Source organism: Spermophilus citellus, assembly GCF_964194105.1.
Source record: "Spermophilus citellus genome assembly, chromosome: 17".
Taxonomy (NCBI): domain Eukaryota; kingdom Metazoa; phylum Chordata; class Mammalia; order Rodentia; family Sciuridae; genus Spermophilus; species Spermophilus citellus.
The window spans coordinates 9,400,354-9,427,912 of record NC_138199.1 but is presented as its reverse complement, the minus strand read 5'-3'; the positions used below and the strand labels follow the sequence as shown (position 1 = coordinate 9,427,912).

Genomic DNA, 27,559 nt, shown 5'->3' with positions numbered 1-27,559 from the left:
CAAAATAGTTTTCTCTCCTCAAGACAATTTTACAATATTCTTTATCTTACTTAACTCTTTTCTCCAGAGTACTCACCCTGGGAGACACACCTCTCAAAACTTTCTCCTAGGCTTCTGGGCACCTCCATTTCCAAACCTCCCTCTGCTTTACCTCTTCTCATTGGACACCGGGAGGCCAGGGTTTGACTGAGGACAGGGAGATGCTGAGAAGAAAAAATAAGTCTCATACAGAAGAAGGTACCTGCCCCATGTTCACATATCCTAATTCCAGGCATCTGTGATTATGCTACATTACATGGCAAAGGAAGAATTAAAGTAGTAGAAGGAAATGAAGGTTGATAATCAGCTGACCTTACAATAGCATTTATCCTTATAGTATAGTTAACGTGGAGGAGGGGTGAAGAATTTGGGGGCAGGAGTGAATGTTAAAATGTGATCAGGACTTGACACAACATTACTGGCTTTGAAGATGGAAAAAAAAAAGGGCTACCCGCCAAAGAATGTGGGTGGCCTCTAGAAGCTGGAAAGGAAAAGAAAATGGATTGTCCCCTAGAGCCTCAAGGAAGTAATGCAGCTGCCAACACCTTGATCTCAACCCAGTGAGACCCATTTCCGATGTCTGACCTGCAGAACTGCAAGACAATAAATTTGTGTTGCGTTAAGCCACTAAATTCATGGAAACGTTACAACAGAAATAGGAAAGTCACATACTTCGTGTAAGAATGTTGCATGATCACTGTGATGCTTCCACACACTTCGTCAGCCTGTGAATTGGCCTCACCACCCAGGACGCTCTTCCCCGGAAGAACTTGGGTGGAACAACTCCGTCTCCTCTCTGACACATCCAGAAGAAAATTTCCTATTCCAGAAAACCTTATTTTTACACCAACGACCTGGTCAGATGCAAAGAGTGAACGAAAGGTCTAACCATCTGAATGTGTCTTCAACAAAAGAAGTGGGGGAGGACAAAGGCCAGATTTAGGGAATAAGAGATTGTCCTCATGAGTTATTGTCATATTAGGTCTCCATCTATCACTGACTGGTCTTTCAAGGATTCAGAGATCTGAGACATAGGTAAGCATGTATGGAATAAGTAAATAGGTCATACCTGGGGGACCACGTGCTTATGAGGTAGCAAAAGAATGAAAACCTAATTATATAAAAAAGAAACGCACTGTGTTTATTTCTGTATGCCACCACTAAGTCTGATTCTTGAGAGCAGGGTCTTTGTATTATTATTGCTGAGCATATACCACTTGGACCATTCTAGATGCTCAATAACTCCGTGTTTGATGCTCTCTGGAAAAGCCTTGGAGCCCTTCCAAACTAAGCCCAGCCGGAGCCCCTCCCTCCTTGAGTCCACCCTGCTGTGTCCAATAGGGCATATATCTTCCCCCGTCCTGAGAAGGGTCGGGGAGCATTGGGTCCCCCGTAGGATCTCCAGACACACTGAGTTAGATATGTCCCCCAAAGAAAGCATTAAAAAAAAAAAAAGATAGAAATGTTTCATTTTCTCCGTGGAAATGTATCCAGATCTGATATTGGAGCAGCGAATTGTATGATGGACGGTCTTTTCCTGCGCTCTGAGCCCCTCCAACAGAGAAGAAAGTAGGCACTCTAGTCCGTTGCAAACTTTGCTTCTTTGCAAGGAAGGGGTCCAGCTTATTTCCAACGCGCCCAGTGTGACTGTCCCAGTGTGCGCTCACATCCTTTCCCCCAGCCTTTACAGGCTGCTGGCAGGAGATCCCAGCCGCGCGTCCCTCCGCGCAGACAGAAAACCGGAGAAGCCCGGGGAAAGCCCAGGCGGGGCAGCCATCCCCGGGCCAGGGAAGCTCCTAGCGCAGCAGCACTGCGCACCACCTGCAAGCCCCGTGGTGTCGCAGCCCTTCCTTCTGTCCTAGGGGCTTCAGCTCCTTAGCTCTGTCCCCTGGCCGAGATTCACGACCCCCGGGCCCTGCCTCCTGCTCTCTGCGCCAGGACGGCCGCTCAGCCCACTGCAAAGAGTTAAGACCCAGCTGCCGAGACACCCCTGGCGGCTCCAGGTCCCCAGGCCCCGCTCATCGCTCCTGATTGGCTGAGCGCCTGTCAGTAGTAAAGAGTATCAGATAACAAACTTGGGACCTTCATAAAGGCGTGGTGGTGATACTCCGCAATCGCTGGCAGCCTATGACATCAGCCAGGAACCCTGGGATGCCGCAGCTCTTGGCCAACCTCAGAGGAGGAGGAGGAGGAGGAGGAGGGTCCTGCCGGCTAAGAGTTAATTAGCCCCGCACAGCGAAGGGGGGAGGCGCCAGTTTCCTGGGGACACTGGCTGCCACTGTACGTACTCCTACCCAGGGGAGCTCACAGAGAGTTGGATGAATTCTGAGTTGTTAGCTGCGGTCAGCTGGGCTCCCGGGAGCCTGTTCCTGGTGGAAAACAGGGGGCGCCTGGCACAGGGACCAGCGGCTTGCTGAGAGATTCAACATGACACTTCTGGGGTCTGAGCATTCTTTGCTGATTAGAAGCAAGTTCAGATCAGGTAGGGCGAAGGCACTTAGCATTCCTTCTCAAACTTTTCCTCTTCTGCAATTCTTAATTCTAGAACTGCTTTCCAATAAATGCCTAAAGCCTATCGTGGTGACAACTCTGTCCCCCCCCCCCCCAGCACATTTTTGGAAGCAAAGAATTTTACTTGACTTTGGGGGCCTTGAATGTCTTTAAGTTTCAAATGCTTTGAGTTGTTGAGTGTGGGTTTTGTTTGTGAATAGGCCAATCCTCTTATTATTTTCTTATTATTTTGTCTGTATATCTGTGAATAGAAATTTCGGAGGGGTAAAATCCAAAAGGAGCAACTTTGAAATGAACAAATAAGGGATTTCAAGTTTGGGAACTGCGTAATATCAGTTAATAATGGCTGAGAAGATGAACCTGATGTTGTGTATTAGGTACAGGGGTCACTTAAAAATGTAGCTTATCCAAACAAATGTATTTCCCAAAAAAAGTCACTTGGGGGAAGTAAAAATAGCAAATTTGGAGCACACCAAGAATTTAAAATGACATCACTGTAGGGGAAAAAAAAAAAGTCCAGTGCCACAAATATTTTTTCCCAAACCATCTGATATTTATAAATGGAGAATTTTCCCCAAAATTTCTGTGTTAGTGGTGTACAGAGAAACTTCTCAAAGGACTCTGAGGACAGGTGAGTCAAAGGGAGAGATGGGAACTCTATTTGCTCTTTATGAAGGGTTGGTGCAGGTGTCCACTGAAGATACCATTGTGTGGGTTCCCACATTTAGACGGGACAACACTTGGCCATTTAAGCTCTTCAGTAGCTCTGTGTATATTATTGGTTTTATAATCGTGGTAACAAGCCACGCAAAACACCTACTTCGAAGATGGATTGCTTTTCTGAGAGTTCTGATGTGAACATTGGATGTGACAGGTGTCAGCAAGATGCTGCATCATTTGCTAAGCGACATTTCCCTTGTCCCTCTGAAGAGGGCCAGTTAATTGTTTCATTGGGGATGGATGGTTCAAAAATAAGAAAAGTGAATGCTGGGAGGTAAGAATTATTCCATCAGTAACTTCCCTTGCTGCTCCCTGTTTTTAGACATCTGTGGGTTCTGCTGGAGGTTATCTGAGGATGGACACTATTGAAGCAAGTTGTAAATTCGAGAGCTTAGGTGGCCACAAGCCACAGTGCCCCTGAAGCCCCAGGGCTAGTCTGCCAGCCACCAGTCACAAAGGGCCAACAGTGGATTAAATCCTTCCTTTCCTTTCCATGTTGAGGTGAGGCCCTGGGTTTGTCAATCAGCCAGAGACCTCACTACTGCTTAGTAATTTGTTCAAAACTTCAAGGCAACACTGCCACCTTTCTGAAGAAGAGAGGATATAGATTTGTTTTGTACGAAGCTGCGTTCATTTCAAACACTCCTGTGCTGGTTTAAGGCAGGAGGGGGGGGAGGGCTGATTTCTCTCTAAAAGGATTTGGTGATGTTCTTGATAGTAGACATGCAAAACAGAACTCCCAAAGGAGTCCTTCTTTCAGCTGAAGTGCAGAAGAGAGGAAAGACTAAATTTGCACTGCCCCCAATTCCCATTGCAGTGGATTTGTGAAGTCTTGGGATATCCCAGGTCAATCCCATAGACCCTGATCTTGGAGCTTCAGAGAATTTCAGCCTCACTTTTTTTTTTTTTAAGTTTGTACAGGCCTTTGTGTCATAAGGAAGGGTAATTCTTGGAAAACATGATATAGAAGCAGAAGCGGCTGAGCTTAATCCTCCATTTTTGATAAACAGGGAGACTGGCGTCTGGAAATGGGCAAAGGAGCTGGGTCATCTAGTCACAAGTGCTGACACTCATGAAAGAGAGAAAAGAAAAAACGAGCAGCATGTGAGACTTAGAAAATATAACATTGAAGATGAGGATGACGGTTCTTTCTGGATATAGTTAGAGCAATAGCTGTATAGCCACTGAGATCCCTAATAAGAAGTCCTGTTGTCTAAAAGAACTTGCTCACTTAGTCGCTAATAGTAAATAAGGGGACTCCTCTTCATTTTGATTTCTCCTTCTGTCTTCCTCCTCCTGCTTTTCTTTCTCGAGCAATTCAAACTGTAAATTCATAAAAGTTTCTATCAATACTACAAATATTTGCTTCAGTGGTAGCTCTATGGTATTACGTATTTTAGAAAAAAAAATGTTTCAAAACTAAGTGCAGTGAAATTGATTTCTGATTATAACCACGGACTCCCTGTGATAAGGGCTTGTTCATAAGTAAGCAGGTAATTTCTTTCATTTTGAAATTGATAGGGATGGCAACAGCATCCTATCAACTTTCCAAAAATTACATTCTAGTGACCTTGTGATTTAGTATAAAATCATACCACAGGCTCAGTGAACTCGGAAAGTTTTACATTTGCAATCAAGTTTAGTGATACAAACTCGTCTTAATTGCGAGGGTGTCATGGTTGAGTGTGTGAATCTTGGGCCAGACTAGCGGGGGTTTTGGCAGTCACCTCAGCTACTAGCTGTATGACCTTGAACTTTGGGTAAATTGCATAATTTTCTATGCTTTCACTTGCGTCATCTGAATAATGAGGATGATTATGTGGTTGTGCAAATTAAATGTGATAATGCAAATAGGTCGCTTAGAACGATGCTCAGTGCTTAGTAAGCCCTCATAAAATAGTATTTTGTTGTTAATATTAAGAGGCAGTGAGATCCTCTATTGATGACTTTCTCTCTCTGGGTTGTGGTTACTTAACCCGCAGATGTCCAAGTTAAATAGGTGATTTCTCAGACCCCTCTGGGATCATTGTAGAGTTCTCGGAAGATATATAAAGACAGTCTGGAAAAAAGTGAAATTGTGATGGGGTTGTATTGCAGCTGGGCAAAAATAATAGGCGGTTTACCTAAATGCAAAAATTAGATTTGCTTTTAAACTGACCACATTTTGCATGTTTTAATCTTCTCACTGGCTGTCATTTATTCAAAGTCTGTAATCAGTATGACTGTGAAGGGTTTTCTTTAATATCAGTCCTTGTGTCCTATGAAACGTAAGGGCATGTATATACACATACACACACCACACCTATCAAAAATAGAGAGAGATTCATTGATAGATGTTTCTTTTCCTCTTGTTTTCCTTGTGCCCAAAGACAAATTCTGCCACCTCCTATTCTCTTGTCCTATCCCCCTAGAAATGCAGGATTGTCAGAATTAGCAAGTAAAAATACAGAATGCCCAGTCTGGATTGAATTGGAGACAAATACTTAGTTATGTAGCAATATTTGAGACATACTTAAACTGAAATCCAAATCTCACTGGGCATTCAGTATCCCTTTTGGAAACCCTACCTGCAATCTAAGTGGTCTTTGATACTCTCTATTGTCTTATCCTATATTCCATAAACCTCTTAAGATGCTGGGTCTCCGAACATTCCCTAGAATGGCAAAACTTGTAATATCGAACATTCCCTGGAATTGCAAAACTTGTATATTCGGCAAGAAGGCTCAGAACAGGGAAGGGGTACCAGGAGAAGGAGCCATGGGCCCTGTGGGGTAGAACCAGCATATGGAGTGAGGACAACCACAGGAGCTTTTGGCTTTCTGTCAAGGAGGACGATAAGCTTCGCGGGCAGCTGGTGCTCAGGCAGCAGGGGCTCCAGAAATGGAAACTGGGCTCAAGAAGAGAAGCCAAGGAACAGGCAAAGCAAGCAGGCGAGCTGCAGGGGGTAACTCAGCCAAATAGCCAGGGGCACCTTGGCTCTGTGTTCTTCTACTCCAACAATGCCAGAGTCAGGCTTCCAGTGCCCATAGTTGGTGGGTTTGTCCTTCTAGAGAAAGCAAAGAACTTCTCAGCAGATTTGGCATCACCTGCTCTGTCCTTTCCCTATTCTCAAAGCCTCAAGTAACTTAAATGGTCAACCGAATCCTATTTTACGCTAGATCCTTGCTCTGCAACTGAGTTTTCTCTTGTGAATTGAGGCAGTTAGACCGTGATGTTGATCTCCAATTTTTAACAAAATATACACTATTGAAAAACTTCAACCATGAGCTAAAAGAAGCCCAGGCCCTGGAATTACCTTCAACTTTAGTTAGTTTTATAACCTAGAACAAATAATTTAACCTAGAAGCATTCCTTTTCCATAACATCTAATATATATGATATATGCAATAGGAATGTAAATATATCTAATTAATCGATCGCTTCAGATCTCATTTTTGTCATCTACCAAATAGAGGATTTTTCACTGATTCATCTCCGAAGCTGTGAACAGCCCTAAGATTTCCGATTTTTCCAAGTGAACGACCCTAACTATTTTTGCAAGGCTTTAGACAGCATAAGGTTGATAAAAACCATTACCCTATGAGAATATAATTAGCTGGACCTAAAAAGGTGAATTATATTTTAATTCCTAAATAGGGATCTAAAATATTTTTTTTTAAGCTGAAGAAACGTTCAAGGTCTGGCTCAAATCATCTCCTTGAGACCATCCTCAAGTCTTATCATATCAAATTTACTCATGGAGCCTGGGCTCTTGCCTCACATCGTGGGTACTGCAGCATGAGCTCCCACCCCCCACTTTCCCTGCCCTATTTTTATCCACAGCGCTTATCACTATTGAATAGCCTGCTTGTTTATTTGTTTATCATTTGTCCACGAGGGTGGAAATTTTTTACTTCTTTGTCATTCACTGCTTTTATTCTCCAGCCCCTAGAACTTGTGCTTGGACAGAGAAGGCACCATTAAACATCTGTTAAGGGTCGAGGAGTAGCTCAATGGTCCAGCATGTGCTTAGCATGCATGCAGCCCTGGGTTTGAAAACCAGCACTGAAAAAAAAAAAAGTGTCCAGTACAATATCTTAATCTTTCTCCAAAGATTACTCAGAAACAGAGTAAATAATATGTGTATGCTTTTAGGCATACGAATGGTTATTAAAACTAGGGGGGAAAGGATAGTAGTGAGTATCAATACACAATTCTGAGCAATAGTTACATCCAAAGAGGGATGAGTGAATGTAAATGCAAAATTTAGAGCAATAGCAAAGTAGGAGAGTATAGATGAGGAGACAGGTGTAGCCCACAGGTAAGAAGCAAGTGATGGGTGCTGTTCTTAGGCTTGCCAGTAGACGAGTTTATTATTTTTTCATGAAGCCAACTAATTAGACAGGAGGTCATTTATGGGCCAATGATGATGGGGTACGCCACGGACCAGAGGTTATGATTAATCCAATTCTGTGAACCTTAGTTCCTTAAAAAAAAAAAGAAAGTGAATCTTCTTGAAGACCAAGAAGAATGACATTCATCTTTTATCTGCTATAGTCTATGACAGAAAGTCAGACTTTGTCAAATTGGATTGAGCCAGATTGATGGCTCTAACCTAATTGGATTAAATTGAAGAAGAACAGAACAGTATATGGCAGAAGCAAAAGTGCTCTTCCCCAGGATTGGAATGTTACGTGCTTCAAAAAATTCAAACCTGAACAGGAGATTACTGGCACTATACCAGCCAGACTTCACTAGTTACCTACTGCATGGTAAACAGGCATCTTGCATCTCCAGATAGAAAAAGTGTTTAAACCAGATTTTTTCACAGCTGTGACAAATAGAACTGACAGGAACAATTAGAGGAGGAAAAGTTTATTTGGGGGCTCATGGGTTTTGGAGGTCTAGGTCCACAGATAGCCAACTCCATTAGGCAGAACATCATGGCAGAAGTATGGTGGAGGAAAGGGGCTCAAGACATTGCACCAGGAAACAGAGAGATCTCCCCTCAAGAGGGACAAAATAGAAAGAAACCCAAAGGCACACCCCCAGGGACCCACTCCTCCAGTCACATCCTACCTGCCTACAGTTACCACCCAGTTAAGCCCTGTCAGGGATTAATGCACTGATTAGGTTAAGGCTCTCATAATTCAATCATTTCATCTCTAAACTTTCTTGCATTGTTTCACACATGAACTTTGGGGATTCCAAAATATAAACCACAACAGGAGGAGAAGCCAGCAGGTATGCCTTCCTGTGCCATTCTTGTGTCTTGCAGACACAGCCACAGTGGAAGCTCATGGGACCCACTCTCAGATTCCATGAGCTTGCAAAAGTTAGTACAACTCACTGGACCTCCATTCCCATATCCACAAAAGAATTCAAGGTCTTGGTGGTCCCATGACTCCATGAGGAAAAGATCTCTGTAGATTTATGAAGGGTTTCTTTTACAGAAAGAAATCCTACTCACCCTGGAAATGGATTATTTGACCTGGTGGCATGTGAATTACACAAGAGAGAAGCATGGAATAGCTTAAAGATTTCAATGGACATCAATAGGGTTAACAACAATAACAACAACCGTTAGCTAAATAGTTTAGCAACTTTATAATTTTAGGACTTAGATTTTCAATTTTACTAAGTAGGTAGTGATTCCCCCCCTCCAATACCAGAATAGCTAATAAATCAGGCTCCTCTTAACCAGATTTGGATCTTTATTTTTAAATAAAGTGTAGAGAAGCCTCCAAATTTTGTTAAAACAAGTTATATCATTGATTGCCAGAATTTACAGTAAATAGGGCTGATTTGTGTGTTTTTTACCACCACCACCACCACCCCTGCCCCCAGAGCAAAGCAAAATGCCCTCTGGAACTTTTGAAGGGGGAATAATATCTTTCTCTTCTCCCTCTGGAGAGGAAAGATAAATTCTCTCATTCCCTTATTAGAGTACTTATCAGTTGATTCACTCTGATTGATGTTTGCCATATCCAACCACCTTAGATCACTAGAGAAGCAGTAGAATTCAAAGGGAGCTAAGCCACTATAATATTGTAGAATGTATGTATTGGGTCTTGTCATGTAAAGGAACTTGGCTCTCACTTAGTATGTGTAGCAGCGATAAATTCATACCCAGACCCTTGAATACTTGGTACATATTGATCAGCACCCAAGTTTGAATGAACACATAAGTTTCCCATCCCTCGATCTACATTGCTTTCTTGTTGCTCTTGAAGTGGCACAGAGGCAAAAATTGTTTCTGATAAAATAGAGTCAAGTAGCTCCAGGGAATATTGTTCAGATGAGGTACAATGACCAGAAAATACCCCATAACCTATTCTGCCTTTTCTAATTCTGGAAACTCTCTCTATAGAAAGCTAGTCAACCTCATCCTCCTCGTGGTTGGTGATACTGGGTTTTCAGTCTGAGGTAAAGTTCCAAGTGGAATTTTTTGATACCCAAGCTCCAGACAGGGCACTCAAGCTCCCCCAAAAGGTTAAATGCATAAAATGCTGTTCAACATTTATTGAATAATGATTTTCTTAATACTTTATAAATTTCTTTATTACTCATGTTCTTCCTTGTCCTGGACCAAATGCATAGTTTTTTATAAGGTTATAATCAAAGTGTATGCAGAGGCTTATATTCAGCCTTTTATCATATGAATTTTTAACATGAGAATTTTTTTGAAATTTTTATGGACCTTTATTCATTTATTTGTTTATATGCAGTGCCTCACACATGCTAGGCAAGCGCTCTGCCACTGAGCCACAACCCCAGCCCCAAGAAGTTTTAATATCATAAGAAATTTTTCAGGCTACTCTACAGCAGCATAATTCTTCCTTTCAGACTCTATGATATTTCAACAAGCGACTGTATAGTAATTTACTTAACCTTTCCCTCTTGTATTGGAAAATTAAGCTGCTTATAATTTTATAGTATACTACTATGAAAATTGTTATGTAAAACACAATGAAGAGGGAAAAGATAGGTACTGGGAATGAGATTGATCAAATTATATTTGTGGACAAATATGGCATACTGATTCCTGCTATTATGTATAATTATAATGCACCAGTAAAGAATTAAAAATTCAAAAATAAAAACACCTATAAAGTCCTCTATGCCAAAAAAAGGGAATTTTTTTCTTCCTTTGGATGGTCTCATAAAATACTCACTATATACTGAAGTGAGGGAATAATGTATTTGAATCTTTATGATTCATGGTGGTAGCCAACATTTCTATTAAGAACTAAAAGTCCCAATCTTAACCCTAGACCTACTTCTGTAGGTGAGGAATACTTTTCCCTATAGTAGAACTAACTCAGTCACCTTGTTTACTTTTCCAGTGGTGACTGGTATTCAATGAGCCTTTCATACCTTTTCAGTAGAGAATGAAAAGAGAAATGAGCAACAGTTCATTTGGAAACTTCCAGGTGATCTGCTATTTGGGGGTCACCTGTTACTAAATATAATAGATACCTCATCCAAAGAAAAGAGAACTAGGGGTTGTTAAACCTGTGATCTGGGGTCTCTTTTATTATCTCATTTAATCCTCACAAAAATGCTATGGAACAGGTATGATTATCCCCATTTTATAGGTAAAGAAGATGAGGCTCAAAGATGTCAAACGACTTAGAGGTCTGATAGGAATCTGTTTGTCCCACTGAACAAACCTGACTATTTCTGTTATAACCTAAAACCTTCCCCTCTCTCCTCACAACTCCTTCACATGCACATCACACCTGGCCTGTGGATTTGGTAGAGGTCCTTCTGGATTACAACTCCAGACATAGAACCAATTATTGTTACAGCATTGGTTTCTTAAATAATGATTTATCAAGCTACTTGTGCCTAGTACTAATTAATCTTTAAATTATATATGCTATCTCTCCCCTCCTAATTTCAGGATTTTGTTGGGGGGGGGTTGTTTGTTTGTTTTTGTTTTTGTTTATTTTGTTTTGTTTTTGGTCCTGGGGATTGAATACAGGTAAGCTTAACCACTGAGCCACATCAACAGCCCTTTTTAAATATTTTATTTAAAGATAGGGTCTCACTAAGTTGCTTCAGGCCTCAATAAGTTGCTGAAGCTGGCTTTGAACTTGTTATCCTCCTGCCTCATCCTCTGAGCCCTGGGATTACAGGCATGCACCACTGCACCCAGGCTCCAGGATTTTTAATGTATAACTTGATTGTTAAATCCAGCTTATTTGAGAAGAAAAATTATACAAGAAATTTTTGAAAACCCAAAACAATGAGAAAAGATTTTCTATAAGTTACCAAATGTAGTTATGTAATATCTACTAGTGAGTAGTCTGAGTAAAATTGAAAAATATAATCAATGAGTCTTAATTGAGTGTACACACACACACACACACACACACACATATATATATTATACAAATACATATATTTTTGTATAGAGAGATATATAGATTTAACCTTGATAATGATGGTTATCGAATTCACAATAAAATATATAATGAATTTTGTTGGGAAAACTGACTATCCATTTGGAAATAAATCAATTCAAATATTTTATAATAAATAATAAGATAAATTTCATATGATTAGGTGGCCAAGGAAATCTATAACATATTAGAAGAAAACAGGGGAGAATAATTTTATAATCTTGGAGTGGATAAGCCTTCCCATGAATGTCTTCAAAGCCAGAGTAAAACAAAAATGGATATGTTGGCCGCTTAAAAAATGTAAGCTTTACCTAAAAAAGTCAGCAAAACAAATTGAAAAGTTAAATAGTAGATTCAAAGAAAATTCTTGCAAGTTTATGAAAGCCAAAATTATTTAAAGGTCTTCTATAAGCAATAAGGTTCAAAGCAAACACCCAAGAGAAAAACAATTCAAGGAAAGAAAATGATCAATAAGCATGTGAAGTGTATTCAATTCGCTTACATTCAAGAAAATGCAAATTCAAAGACCAGAGACTATTTTTTTCACCTCTTGGATGAGCTAAAATTTGAAATACTGGTATGGATATGAAGACATGGGCACTCACATTCTGCTGGTAAGCATCTGAATCTGGGAAGTCTTAGGAAACAATTGGACCATTGACTTTTACCTGAAACTAATTATCAATGAAGATACTTCAAGGTATCTAATCTAAATAAATGCACATGAGCCTAAGCACTTTCATTGCATCAAAGTTTATAATGTCTGACCTAAAAAGATGGAAACAACGTAAGCATTCACCTAATCAAATTATGATACATTCATATTAGGAAATTCAACAAAATATAGTGCAAAACAACAAAAGAGAAAGAAATGATAAAATTCTATATGAACTGACATGGCAAGATCTCCAAGACACAAAGTTAATTTTTTAAAAAGCAGATTATGAAACAATCGGGGAATGTATTTTCATTTATGTTTTTTAAATTTTGTACATTAAAAAAAATAACTAGAACATATATGTCAAACTTTAAAAATGTAAGCTTTACCTAAAAAAAGTCAGCAAAACCCAGGGGTATAGACAGGGAAAGACCTTTTCTTGTCCATTTGGATCTTTCAAATGAGAATGTATTTTCATTTTTTTTATTTTTAAATATGCCTAAAATACAAGGAGAGATTCATATTGTAACAGTGATGAGAAATAATCCATTTCGGAAAGTCTTTAATTAGGTAGATAAAAAATTTAAGTAAAAATTCAGAATATGCAAATACTAAAGCTAATTCAATTGTATATTTTATACTTCCAATTGGACACAGAAAATTAGGTGACATAAATGCTAGAATATAAATTTTAAGTGAAAGACCTTCCCACAACACACATACACACACACACACACACACACACACACACACAGAGAAATGTCAATAAGTTCTAAATACCAGATTCATCTCTTGATTATAAGGCAGCAAAGGTAAGAAATACAATTATTTTCAAAATTGAAATATTTCAAACCCAATGAATTGGGAATCAAAACACACCACAAACACACCAACATAATCTTTTTAATCTTGTTTTTCTATTGTTTATTTTGATTATTTATTCAGTGCCTCCTATGTGGTCAGTAATAAGTCAATTGGCAGAGAGTGTTACCTGTTTATATAAGTCCTGGAGCGCTGTAGGGGTGAGGGATATACCACATCTGAGAAGGAGCTGAAGGAGGAGTTGGCTGAGTACCTGGGAGGCTTCTCAAATTCCCATTAGTCCCAGAGCATGTTCACAGGCTACAACCAACCACACTTGCTCCTCAGCCACGAGACTAAAAACCCACAATCTCTGATACTAATTTGCCGTAGTCTCTGCTGGTCCGAGTTTCCTCTTTCTGCAATCTCCATTACCATAACCAACCCTGGTCTGAAACTATTAAATAGAAAGCTACAGAAAGAATCATCCATAAGTCTTAAACAGCTCTATTATAGTATATTGCTAAGATTATTCTATTTTATTCTTAGCGGTCGTTGTTAATTTCTTAGCATGCCTAATTTGTAAGTTAAACTTTACCATACAGAGAGGAAAAAGCAGGTTGTATGGAGGATTCAGGCATCCATCCACAGGGTCTTGGAGTGCTTTCCCTGTGGATAAGGCGATGCTACGGTGTGTTGGAGAGTTTGAATCTGTATATTGTGGTGAAGGCCATGCAGACTGGCTGACTCAGATTAAAATTCTGGTTCTACCCTTACTCTTTCTATGAATTTGAGGGTGTGTCTTAAGCTCTTGAAACCCTACGACTCCATTTCTAAATATGGGAGCAAAAATGCCCCCCACCAACAGAAATTTTGGAAGGTTTCAAAAAGACCACATACAAAGTACTTGACAGGGTAAGGGATATGCTTCTGTACCCAATGAGTGGTGGCTGTTTCATTCACACATAAACAGTGATTCTATATTAATTATCTACATCAATGTTTATGTGACTGTGCTTTAATATGCTATTTACAATATTTTAAAATAATTCGTCATTATAAAATATCATATTGAGGGGCTGGGGATGTGGCTCAAGCGGTAGTGCGATCGCCTGGCATGCGTGCGGCCGGGTTCGATCCTCAGCACCACATACCAACAAAGATGTTGTGTCCGCCGAGAACTAAAAAATAAATATTAAAAAAAAAATTCTCTCTCTCTCTCTCTCTCTCCTCTCTCACTCTCTCTTTAAAAAAAAAAATATCATATTGATTCTAAATTCACCATAACTGACTTCTCATGTTTCTCTGAAGATTTACTGCCTGTCCATCTTATTTCTTCTTTCCCCAGAAGGTATAATATTGAAGATAATTATTGTCATCATAAATTTATATTGAATTCTATAAAGTGCTTTATATGCATATTATCATTTACTGTTTCCTTTTCGATGAATGCTTGAAGAAAGCATTCTTTTTTTAATTGGTTTTTCAAAACATTACAAAGCTCTTGACATATCATATATCATACATTAGATTCAAGTGGGTTATGAACTCCCATTTTTACCCAAATACAGATTGCAGAATCACATCGGTTACACATCCACATTTTTACATAATGCCATATTAGTAAGAAAGCATTCTTATTATTCTCTTGATCCAGAGAAGGATATTTTGTTGTTGCTGTTGTTTGCTATTGGGAATTGAATCCAAAGGGGCTTAACCACTGAGCCACATCCCCAGTCCATTTGATTTCTTGTTTTGAAACAGCATCTCTCTAAGTTGCTTAGGGCCTCACTAAGTTGCTAAGGCTGGCTTTGAACTTTCGATCCTCCTGTCTCAGCCTCCTGAGTTGTTGAGATTACAAGTGTGCACCATAAGGCCCAGCCAAGATGGTTTTTATTCGAGATCTGGTCTTTATGTTTCTGAACATACAGATGTAAAGATCCCTTGTCTGGGGTCCAGCCAGGTTACCACTGGCTGTGAGGATTAGCAAAGGCTTATGGGTATATTTCATTGTGTGTGTGTGTGTGTGTGTTTTCCTACCAACTCTGTGATCTTAGAAAGCTGGTTGTGCAAATGAGGAGATGAGACAGGGACATGAAGAAATTGGTCCAAGGACATCCAGTAGATTTAGAACCAAGGCTTCTAGAACCAAGTTTATACCACAAGGTTCCCCAGAGACGTGGACAGCCCAAAAGAAACACAGACAGTGTAGTGAGACAGGTGGAGGCCTGGCGTTAACCCGGCTTCTCTCAGCTGAAAGCCTTTCTCTCATGCCTCATGCGGTAGCCATCCAATGATGGCCTCCAGATTAAAAGAGTTGGTTGGAAGGAAAGGTGGAAATTCACTAATGGTTAGGAGAGGAGATCAGAATGAGGCATAGGATGAAAAGGATTCTTTGGTTTAGCAGAGAAATGTGAGCCTTTACAGAGGATTGTATTCTTGACACACAGATTAGAACCTGACACAACAGAAGGTCCTAGAGACAGAAAATATTCTTCAGTGTTATGTTTGGTTGCCTCAAAACCTTGTGTCTAACAGTAGGGCCGAGATTCTTTTCTAGATTAAAAAGAGAACAATGATATATCATAATATAGACTAAATCTATTTCTATATGAAAATAGAAATACACTTGTAATTATACATGTATTTACTTGTTAACATACTTGTATTTATATATGTGTGCATGTCCATATGTACATGTATTACATCTGCATATAATATATATTTGCAATATGAGGGGGTTCAAGATTGATGTTGAAGCTGCTGTTCTGCTATGTTAGTTATGCTGCCGAAAAATTGAGGGTCAAATTTGAACAGTCCAACAAGAGGAAGATGTTTAACTTCATTGAAAATCGGATATAATATGCACATTAAATATGGTGCTCTCAAAGAAAAATGAGATAAAAAAAAACATGTTTAAAATATAAAAACAAGTTTTCAAAATAGCCTATATAATACAATCCGCATTCTTGAGAATTTGTAGAGACCCTTTAATAGGCACGTGTCCAAGTGAATCAGTAAAGGGAGGCAAAAATAATAGCAGATCTTGCTCTTCCCTGAGGACTTTAAGTACCATTTCAGAATCCATCTTAAAATGATCACTTATTTTTCAGATTTCTCTATAACAAACATGCATTTATTTTATCCTCAGAAAAAGACAATATATGCTCAAATGCTGGTAAGAAAATACCACAGGCATCAGTTGGGATTTTTAAAAGTTCCTGAATCTAGATCCAAGGACGACAGCCACATGGAATGGAGAATCTGCTCGTAACTTAAAGAGAATTTCTTTTCTCTCCCAAGCCATACTTCTTGATCCAAAGTCTAATTCGCTCTTATCAATTTTCACTTGGCCACTCAGTGATTTGTCACTGCTGAAGAAGTCTTGGTTTAATCATGGTAATGACGCTATAAGGTGGAAATAATGGTGCCTTCATGTCAGGGGTGGGGAAATGGGGCCAGAGAGGTTAAAGTCCTGACCAAATTCACACACACAGAGCATGATGGCGCAGCACTTGAACTCAGATCTCCTGGCACCAGATCTTGTGATCCCTCCATAAATGGATAAACACAAAGAGACACAAATCACAGTCCCTTTTGCCCAAGGACGTCCCCCAAGCAACAGCTTTCAAGGAAAACCGGTCAAACAGGCAGGTCCCCCCCTCCGCCCTCGGCAGGCCCTTCCTGTCATCGTGTCCCCGGGCGTGTGTGTGCTGTCTGCTTAATTCACTCATGGCTCAGCGCCACAGAATACATAAACAAGCGGGGAAAGCCTCTGAGAGGAATCTTGGTGCCCAAATGGAGCAATTTGTCTTCTGAAATTATTGTTTGAAATTGTTTATGTCAGTTGCCGAGTTTCTGTTCTGTACCACAGGGACCTGTTTCTGATGGAAGAAAAAAAAAATCCCCTGCAGTTGAACAACTATCCTCCTTGGATAGTTCTGGTAACGGTGGGACCTGCTGCTTGCTTGCCTGCCCCCTCCCCAATACAGAGACAGATTTGATGAGGTTCACTACAGTCCCAAAGAAGCAACCCTAAGTACTCCTGGGTACTTACTCTTTTCTAGGCACAGCTCTGAGCATGTAACATGTGCTAACCAAGGAATCTGCACAATAGTCCCACAAGGAGATACTGTCTTGACATCCCCTGATTCATAGGTGAAGAAACTGTAGTGCCCAGCTGTTAAAGAACTGTCACGAGAGTTCACAACCAGCAAATGGAATAGCTGGATAACACGTATAGATACATAGTCTACTCTGGAATCCCTATGTTTTTTGACTCCTATACTGTGCTGTTTTGAACAGGCATCTAAACTGACTGACTGAGTCGACTGACTGTCCCCTCCCAAACATGCAAATTGTGAATTCTGCCCCCTTCGTGCTATCTAAGCCCCAAGGCATCTCCACTGAGGTTCTCAGTCCTCCTTCTTCTGGTGTCTTGAGATATTTTAACAAAAAAAGCCTTAAGCTCACAAACCTGGCAGCTTTTTGAGTGAGAGAGAGAGAATTCCTTTTGAGGCATGAATTAGTCTTCTTCAAATGTTTTGACAAACTGAGAGTGTGGTGCTTAGGGAAAGAATAGCTTCACAGTGTTTGTGTGAACAGACATCTTTCTAAAAGAACTTGAGCCAGTGTGTGAGGCTAGATCATTGAAACAACTGTCAGATAATTCTGAGTCCAAACTCTTTCAGGATTTTCCTCGTTTTTTGACCCTCCAAATGCCCAGTGTAGAAACTGGCCATGAATTCACGTCTTCTAATCTCTTTGAAAGAAGCAGAGTCAGGACATACCTATGCATGGAGAAAAGAACAGTGTGTTCTTGGTCTGAGTCTCTTCCTGCACGTGTACTTCCCTGTGAGGGCCACTCAGGCCAATCTTGCATCCTCTGGCTGCCCTTGCTTCTGAGTCCACTCAGAAGGCTACGTCCTGTTTACTTCCTCCTCTCTGGGTACTCCTAGCAATCTCACATGGATGGCCAGTCAAGGATATGTCCATCTTGGTTAAGAATGACAGGTTGGCCATAAAAACACCACATAAGGCAACCTATAACCAGGGAACAGTCATTGTTGGTCTCTGAAATCAGAAGGCAAGAAAGAGAGTCTATTCAGGGATGAGCACTATGCACAAAAATAATCCCTGGTTTTGAGCCTTGTTGGGAAAAATAGCAAGAACTGCTCAGGTAACCAGGGGTAACCTGATCTGTCCTTTCCCATTCTCTCAACTTTGTACCAGCCATACCACCTTCTCTTTACCAGGCGATTTGATGCCTCTGTGCCCCAAGGAAGAGCATGTGAGACCCACAAGTGATCTAGGCGGTTGCTGTGAGCAGTGGACTTTGTCCAGGAGTCAGACATGCCAGACAGAGGAAAGAATTTGGTGAATTGACCGCCAATAGGGTGAGAAGAGGAGAGATGTGTGTCCTGCAATATCCACTTTCAGCTCCGGAAGGAACCTGGATCCTCCAATGGTGGTCATGCTTGTTATTTTCCATCTATCAGCCAATGGTTTTCTCCAAGGTCTTTGCCTGACAGTGCCCTATATTGTTGAGGTCAGGAGTTATTCATGAAGGTGCATCTAGCTTGATTCAGGGTAGGATTGACCAAAAAGAGGAAGGTCAGGGACTAAATAATGAACAGGTACAACTGTCCTTTCCAAGGGGAGAGTCTTCAACAGGCTGATGCCCTGTTGTCCAAGACTTGTGGATACAACAGAAGTGGCCATCCAAGTTGTTTTCTGTGACCTGCTGAATCCAGGTTCCTCAGTGTGCCAATGCCCAGTGTGTCATGCCAGATGTACATTTTGGCACTTGACAAACTCAAGTTCCACACACCTGGTGGAACAGCTTTTCAAAGTAGATCTCAAAGCTTTCCTTGGTCGTGTGGATAACTTTCTGCCACCACCAGATGCCTTTCTTCAACACTAATCCTGGGGATCCTCTTTGTTTGCAAATAATAGAGAATCGAGTAATAGAAATCTTCAACAGGCTTAAGCACAAAGGAATGCGTACTATAAAGATACTGGGGTGTCTCATGGAACTCGGCCACAGGATTATGGTTGGACTTGGATGGAAATAAGCTGGAATTGGGGATGTGAAGACATTCAGGAGACTCCCTGCTCTCTGTTCTATTCTATGCCTCATCTTCTCTCTCAGTTCCTCAGTTCACATGGTCGTAATGGGCACCTCCGATAATTATGGAATGTGCGCTCTCAGTTCTCTCACTCTCTCTCTCTCTCTCCCCCACCACTTCTTTTTTATTTTTTTCTTCATCCTTTTTAGTTATACATGACAGTAGAATGTATTTTGACATATCATACATACATGGAGTATAACTTCCCATTTTTGTGGCTGCACATGATGTGGGGTTCTAATGCTCATGTATTCATATGTGAACATAGGAAAGTTATGTCCGGTTCATTCTATTGTCTTTCCCATTCCCATTCCCCATTTTATGCCCCCATCCCCACTCTGTCTAACATGGTGAAATACACACAATCACAAACACACCCCGCCACCACCCATTGTGAGTCAGCATCCATATATCAGAACATTCAGACTCTGGTGTTTGAGGATTGGCTTATTTCACTTAGCACAAGAACCTTCAGTTCCAACCATTTACCAACAAATGCCATCATTTCATTCTTCTTTGTGGCTGAGTAATAATCCATTGTGCATATGCACCACATTTTCTTTAGCCATTCATCTGTTGAAGGGCACCTAGGTTGGTTCCATAGCTTAGCTGTTGTGAATTGTCTTTCTCCCATTTCTAAAACTCCCAGGGGGAAACCAATCTGGTTGGGCGGTTGTCCATCCTCAGAACAAAAACTAATTGGCAGGAAGGATTCCAGTGGGACCGTCTAAGTTACACCAAAAAACCTCATGGACAGTGGAGGAGAAAGGCATTTCCTAGCAAACCCAATGGGAAACCATTTCAGGAGAGAATAACAGGGAAGGCTCTCTTGTCTCTTTTCTTTACTTTTATTCTGCACTCTGCCAGTGACTTTGTTATCATTTCTCTCCCCATCCAACCCCCCCCCCCACACACACACACACATGAGATTTGCTAAGTGGAACTGGAAGAAAGCAAATTAAGTGCTTAAAATCTTTTTTTTTTTAGTTGTAGAAGGACACAGTACCTTTATTTTATTTATTTATTTTTAGGTGGTACTGAGGATCGAACCCAGTGCCTCACATGTGCTAGGCAAATGCTCAACTACAACTCCAGCACCAAATTAAGTTCTTTATTCATTCATTTGTTGTTTAAGTTCCATGGGGCGGGGGGGGGGGGAGAAACCAGAAGAGTCTTCTCTAATTCCCAAATGACATGAAGCCCCCCCCATTCAGGACACTCCCCAAATTGTGATCCTTTAACATCTTTCTCCCTCCCAAGATCATAAATGTCATGCATGAAGAGCTCATGACAGCTTCAATCACAGTCAGATCCCTCCTAACTAAAAGTATTTGGAAATGCAGTAGAGGATCATTGAGTACCAAACAGATAGAATGAATGAACCAATGAAGTCAGCAATCCCACCCCATTGCCAAGTTCCCTGATGAGAGCACTATTTCCAAGGCTCCCAGAAGCCCTACCAACTTTGCTACCAATGATGATAGTAATAGTGCTTTATTTTGTGTGTGTGTGTTAAAGTCTGATCAAAGAGATTGTCATGTAAATTCGTCTCCTTTCCACTTTCTGTCTTCTCTTCCTCTCCATCTTTCCTCAACTGATCAAGACCTAGTTACTCTTCATTTCTTCTTTTTCCTCAAATCTGCCCTCTCATCTCCATTCCCAAGTGGACTTTAAGGATGTATCTGTGGATCACAATTAAAGTCTCCAAACCAGCCTTGTCTCTTCTATCATATTAGCATCCGAACAGTCACCCTAACATGTTAACGTCACCGTATGACTCTGGATCAAAAAAGCCCAACAGTGCCCTCTTCCTACAAAGTGCAAACACTTCAGTGGCCCTCTGGATTTGAATCCCCACCTCTTTTCCCAGTGTCATCTCTTACTACTTTACAACAGAAACGCTTTCCTGGCACAAACCAACCACCTGGCGGACTCTACATATTTTCAGGGCCCAATGTAAAATGGCAATGCGGGATGCTTTTTTCAAAAATGATTAAGAATTTTAAGATGCCAATTGCACAGTATCAAACCAGGCACTGAGTCCTTCTTAAAAAAGAGAATAAAATCATGGCTTTTGCAGGTAAATAGATGGAGTTAAAGAAGGTAATGTTAAGTGAAGACAATCCCAAAAAACCAAATGCTGAATGTTTTCTTTGATATAAGGAGGATGATTCATAGTGGGATAGGGAGGGGGGGCAAGGGAGGAATAGATGAACTCCAGATAGGGCAGAGGGGTGGGAGGGGAAGGGAGGGGGCATGGGGTAATTAATGATTGGTAGAATGTGATGATCATTTATATCCAAAGTACATGTCTGAAGACATGAATTGGTGTGAATATACTACATATACAACCAGAGATATGAAAAATTGTGCTCTATATATGTAATAAGAATTGTAATGCACTCTGCTGGCATATATAAATTTTAAAAATTTACATTTAAATTATATATTGTCATATATAATTTTAAAAAATGAGGCTCTGGGACAGCACAGCACATATGCTCAGTAAGCCAACCCTGGCCAAGGGCTTGATTCCAAATTTGAGTTTTTATGCATTGGTTAAGAATGCCCTATATCATGTTATCCTTGAGGTTATCACTTGAAAGTTTTAAGGCACAATTCTGCTGTGGGAGACTTCCTTAGTGACCTGTAACCTAATACTTTATTGAACTCAAGGATTGGTGCCTTCTCTTCCCCTTTGTATCAACCTCAGCATCTAGAGTTGCCTCCCAAATAACAAGGAATTGTTCAATACCTTGAGAGACTGGTGGGTCAGTGATGTCACAATCACCAGGTTGACCTGGCCATCCTAAAAAATTTCTGTGCCATCCATAAAAGAAAGTGCTGTTGTAGCTCACCTTCCCCTCAAGGTCACCTTGGGAGCCTGCATTTCGCGCCTGTGCCCTTTAGAACCTTGGTGGGGTGCTACGTCACCATCTGACAGTCCTTGCTCGTACTTTGAATAAAATACTAAGAACTATTACAAGAAATACTGTAATCTCCTGGGAGAAAGGCTGGAGATTAAATCTCAGAGCTCTGAATTTGGAGAGTCATAAAAACAGACCCTGGTCAAAATTGAAGCCAAGTGTCATGGAATGTTAGCCCTCCAAGGAGCCTTTGAGATCATCAGCCCATCTCTCTCATTCTATGGGAGAGGGAACTGAAGATGGAGATGCGAAATGTCTTGGCCAAGCTCTCGAAGCTACATAGTAGAGAACTGGGCCTCTTCTCCTAACTTTTGTGTGACTGTTCAAGTACCTCTTGCTGGTGCATCAGGGCAGACATCACTTTTTAATCAGTACTTGTAGGTATTTTGCCTATGGGCAAAGCAGAAATTGAAATATATGCAGCTTATTTTAAACATATATTGTATTTTAAAATATAAATATATATATATTTTGTATACATATAAAAATATATATACATGTGTGTATATATATACACACACACATTATATACACACACACACATCTATATGTATTGCTTTGATTTTCTACAAAATTCTAGAATTTGGCATCTAATACCCAATATTCAAATTATAAATGGGGTTCACATTTAGACATAGGGCTCATTGTATATGGAGAACGTGGGAAAAGCAGTAATCTACCCCCTGGACAAAATCACTCCTATTTCTAGGCAGTGTCTCTCAGGAGGTTTGAGATGTTTGGAACCAAATCATAAAAATGGCACACTTAAGTTGGAAGGCATTTAGGGGCCATCCAACATGAAGATTTTCAAACTCTGCTCCACAGAGTTCTGACGCTTCATGAAAAAATTCTGCTATTATTGCCCCCATCACTGGGCTATGTTTTTTTCACATAAGATTTTTGTTTAAAAAATGCATTTTCATTGCTTTAAAATAAGGTACGAAACCCCCTAATTCTAAACTAGTCCTTCTCTAAACTACTTATTTTAGTTTAGAGGGTGGATCCCAGAAAAACGAATTTCTTGGACTATTATTTTGGAAGAAGACGTGTGGATTTACTCCATAAAATCAGGGGAGTTCTTTTCATCTTTTCACGTAGTCAAGGAAGAGCCATTCCTAAAGGGGCTAGAATTCATGGAACATTTAGAAGAAACAGAAGAAGGTGGTTTTGTGGATGATGGAGAGATGATCAGTACAGCAAGTATACCTCTGCTATTTTTCAATTAACCTACTTTTTAAATTTTTATCTGTTCTTTTTAGTTATATATAACAGTAGAATATATTTTGATATATTGTACATTCATGGAGTATAACTTGCGATTCATGTGGTTGTACATGATGTAAAGTTATGTCTGATTCATTCTACTGTCTTTCCAATTACTCTATTTTTTTTTTTTTTTTGGTACTGGGAATTGAGCTCAGGGGCACCCGAACACTGAGCCACATCCCCAGTCCTATTTTGTATTTTATTTAGAGACATTGTCTTGCTGAGTTGCTAAGCACCCGACCATTGTTGAGGCTGGCTTTGAACTCCTGATCCTCCTGCCTCAGTCTCCTGACCCACTGGAATTACAGACATGACACCAGACCAGGCTCCTATTTTTTAACTGTAATTTTTTTTCTTCGCCCGTGAGATGACTTATTAAATAAATGATAAATATAAATTATTTTATGACCTTGGTAAAATTTAAACACAAGTGAATTTGTAAGTCAGAAAAATATGTGTTGTCAGACCACGCGTTCTGGTATTTCTTGAGGACCATTTTCAGAGGCTGCAGAGGTTGTGGCAAGTAGGCTTCACAAGTACGTGAAGCTGAGGACCATCAAGTACAGACACAAGAAGGATTTAGGGAGAGAAGGACCCAGTTGAGTGAAGAGAAGGTAAAAAGAAAATCAATCCCATCTGAGTAATACGATGGTGTTAAGGAAGCAGAGTATCCATGGCAACATGGGAGAAGGATTGGGTAAGGATGATGCTCTTAGCAAAGATGGATTCTTTGGAGAGACGAAATTGAACTTCACACAGATGCTGCCAACTTCTTTCTGATTATTTGAATGAGAAAACTTTATAGGCCCTGTAAAATACTGGATAAAAAAAATGAACAAATAATAACTGCCAAAAAATTGGAAAATAACTGGCACACTTAGTATTATTGTTTGGGAATAATGGTACTGCTGAAAATACTTGACTCCTACTCCTGATGGAGGAGAGGCAGCTGTCTCTACCTCGAATGACAACAGGGAGAGACTTCTGGGTTTCTGTTAGCTGTCCCAGATTTGCCTGTACAGCAAACTAAGGCATAGACGGAGAGCAAGCCTGCTTATGAGATCAGAATGGATTGCATACGTCTCCAACTTGCTGCCTCTAAATTGTCTAAATAGTTCATCAAATATCCGACTCATTCTGAAATTTGTATAGCAAATCTTTCATGTTAAAAGTAGATCTTGTTTCTTCCTTTTGTTAAAGACAAACAAACAGATGAATCCCCAATAACAGAACCATTGTTTGGAAAAAAACCAAGAAGAGGATTTTCCTGGAGGTCACACATACATACACAGGCTGGGTGGCCTCTGGTATGTCCAGAAACAATATTAGTACAGAGCAATCTGGGAAGGTATTTTTGTTTTGTTTTTTGTTTTTTGTTTTGTTTTGTTTTTGGTACGGGGGATTGAACTCAGGGCACTCGCCCCCTGAGCCACATCCTCAGCCCTAGTTTGGATTTTATTTAGAGACAGGGTCTCTTGGAGTTGCTTAGTGCCTTGCTGTTGTTGAGGTTGGCTTTGAACTCGCGATCCTCCTTCCTCAGCCTCCAGAGCCACTGGGATGACAGGGGTGAGCCACTGTGCCTGGCTGGGAAGGTTATTTTGAATGAAAGTTCAGTGGCACTTGTGAGCTTGGGGGTGTGGTGAGCTCCGACTGACCAGTGGGGCCAGTGCTATGTAAAGCTAGTCTAAATGAGACCGTCATTGGCAGTTCCATCCTCAGTCGCTAAGTCAAAATGGTCTTGAAGAGGGGACAAGCTGTCTTTGTGGATTGGTTCTGTGAGATCATTCCTGGAGCTAGGGTTTGTGGCCTCAAGAGTTTTCCTTTCTTTTCCTTGGCCCCTTCACTCCATTTTAGTCATGGGTGTAGCATTCAGTTCCACTTTGTTGAATGAATTTCATACATTCCTTTTTCTCTTCCTTTCTTCCTGTTTCCCTCTTTCTTCTCATCCTCCCTTTCTTTTTTTCTGTTGCTGGGGTAACTATAAGCTACTTGCTGCTTTTCGGTCTCTTGAAATCTTATGATTGCTCAGAAGTCATCCTAAAACTTTGGTTTTGGAAATTTAAAGTTGTATTGTATAACTGAGGAGCAGGAGGGTATTTCAGACTATCCCAAATAAGACCGCCATACCCTGTAAAATATACATTTAAGTCAGGTATGAACTCATCCTACCACCAAACAAAATAAAACATTGAGGTCAGAATGGAAAGAAAGAGTAGAAACAGGTTCGAGGTTATAGAAGCACATATTTTATATTTTCCACGATATTTAAGATGCAATTGATATAGAAATGAGTGTTACTACAATAATTAATGAGCAATTTTAAAAAATAATTAGAACATTTCACAACACAGTCTAATAAAATTAATTCCAGGTGCAATGAAAGTTAGTGCAAAAACTGAATCATAAAAAAATATGAAAACATAAGTAAGATATAATCTGGAGATGAACAAGATTTCTCTAAGTCTACACCAAATCTAGAAATCATAAAAGACTTCTTAAAGGATCCCATATAGAAGTGTTAAATGCCAAAAATCATCACAAATAAAGTCGGAAGACAAACTGAATGGGAAATTTACAACATAGATGACTGTATTTAATGTGCTTCAAATATAAATAGCTTTCCCAAATCTATATAAAAAAAATATTCCCAATGGAAACCTTGCAAAGAATGTAAGAGGCAATTTTCAAAATAAAATAAAATAAATAGTCAACAAATCAACAAAATGATAGTGTCTCATTATAATACTTTATTAAAATATCTATTCTTATCAAATATCATTACTTATCAAATTACCAAAATTGTTTCTAGTATGAGTACCAAATGGCATATAATTACTGATTTTTGTATAATCATTATTATACAAAATCTATAATAAAAGGGATTTGTGTTAAATAAATATTGGAACATAATTAAATATTAAGTAATTATTTAAAAAAAGACTACCTACATACACCCATTCAAAAAGTAATGATGTTTTGTAAGTGAAAAACCAATAGTCTTAAAACATGGTCTCAGGCTGGGGGTGTGGTTCAGTGGTATAACACTTGCTTAGCTTGTGTGAGGGCCCGGGTTCCATCTCCGCACTGCCAAAAAAAAAAAAAAAAAGAAAGTTCCCGTTTTTGCACATAACACATTTTCTTATTTCTATTTCTAAATCTGCCTTTTCCTCAGAATTTTCTGGAATGTTTGTTAAAGTGTCTTTCCATTCAACCCCAGAACTACAAGACTTCAGTATCCAGAAAGGGGCTTTATTTAATCAGAGCTCCAGGTGATTCTTGTATCAGGCAAATTGGAGAAAATCCTGATCTGATCTGACCTAATCTCATGTAATCTAATCTCTTTGACTTGTGGGGTTTTTAATTAGGGCCCCAGGTGATTCTTATATGGGATAAATTGGGGAAATCCTGATCTGATCTAGTTTAATCTAGTTTTCCTTTGATGTACACTGAAACAGATCCTTCGAGGCAGGGATCTGTCTCAAGTAACACAGAATGGGTTCCAGCATGGCACGCCTTGTACTCGAGATGAGCAAGGGCTTTCAAGAGCACCAGGCTTACTCAGACCAATATTTTTAAACTGAAATCCCAACAGCCTCCTATTTCTTCTGACCGACAGGTAGCAGGACTTCTCAGCTCCACCGGTTTGCATGCAGTAATGATCTCTCTTTGCTGAGAGCGAATGGAAAGTTTTCCTTTTCCACCGTTCCCTAGCAATGTGACATTTTCAAACAGTAGCACAAAACTCTTTAAATAGAAAAGATCCATTTCCACTCTATCCGTGACTCAGTAACAGCCACAGGATTCTTCTCAAACTTTCCTAAAAATGTCATCTTTGGGCTGGACTCAAGAGGAACATTTCAGCCAGGGAGGCACATTTTCCACTCTGTCAGGAATGAGCGAGAGCCTGGGGTTGGAAACAGAAAGTGTTTTGCCAATCCTTAGAAAAGCAACACTTCTCACCAAAACCATGGCAACGACTCAGTGTGATGCTGTCAGAGCCCGGGATCACTCAGGAGCCTCCTTCTAATTGGAGACTCAGCCAGGGCCATCACCTGTGTTGGTAAAACACTCACCAGCTGCCTGTTGGCTCTGGAAAGAGAACGGCACCCTACGTGAACGTTG

At 40.1% G+C, this 27,559-nt stretch overlaps 1 protein-coding gene across 3 annotated transcripts in view; it reads left to right on the top strand.

The window, feature by feature from the left end:
• Positions 1-2,204: 2,204 nt before the first annotated feature.
• MYOCD (myocardin) overlaps positions 2,205-27,559 on the top strand; it is a 97,571-nt gene continuing 72,216 nt past the window's right edge. The window contains exon 1 of one of the 3 annotated variants that reach the window (XM_081271517.1): positions 2,205-2,521. In XM_081271517.1, coding sequence (XP_081127643.1) covers positions 2,467-2,521 — 55 coding nt within the window. In that variant the 5' untranslated portion in view covers positions 2,205-2,466. The remainder of the gene's footprint in view (positions 2,522-27,559) is intronic. The other 2 variants (XM_081271516.1, XM_081271518.1) reach the window with 2 other exon arrangements.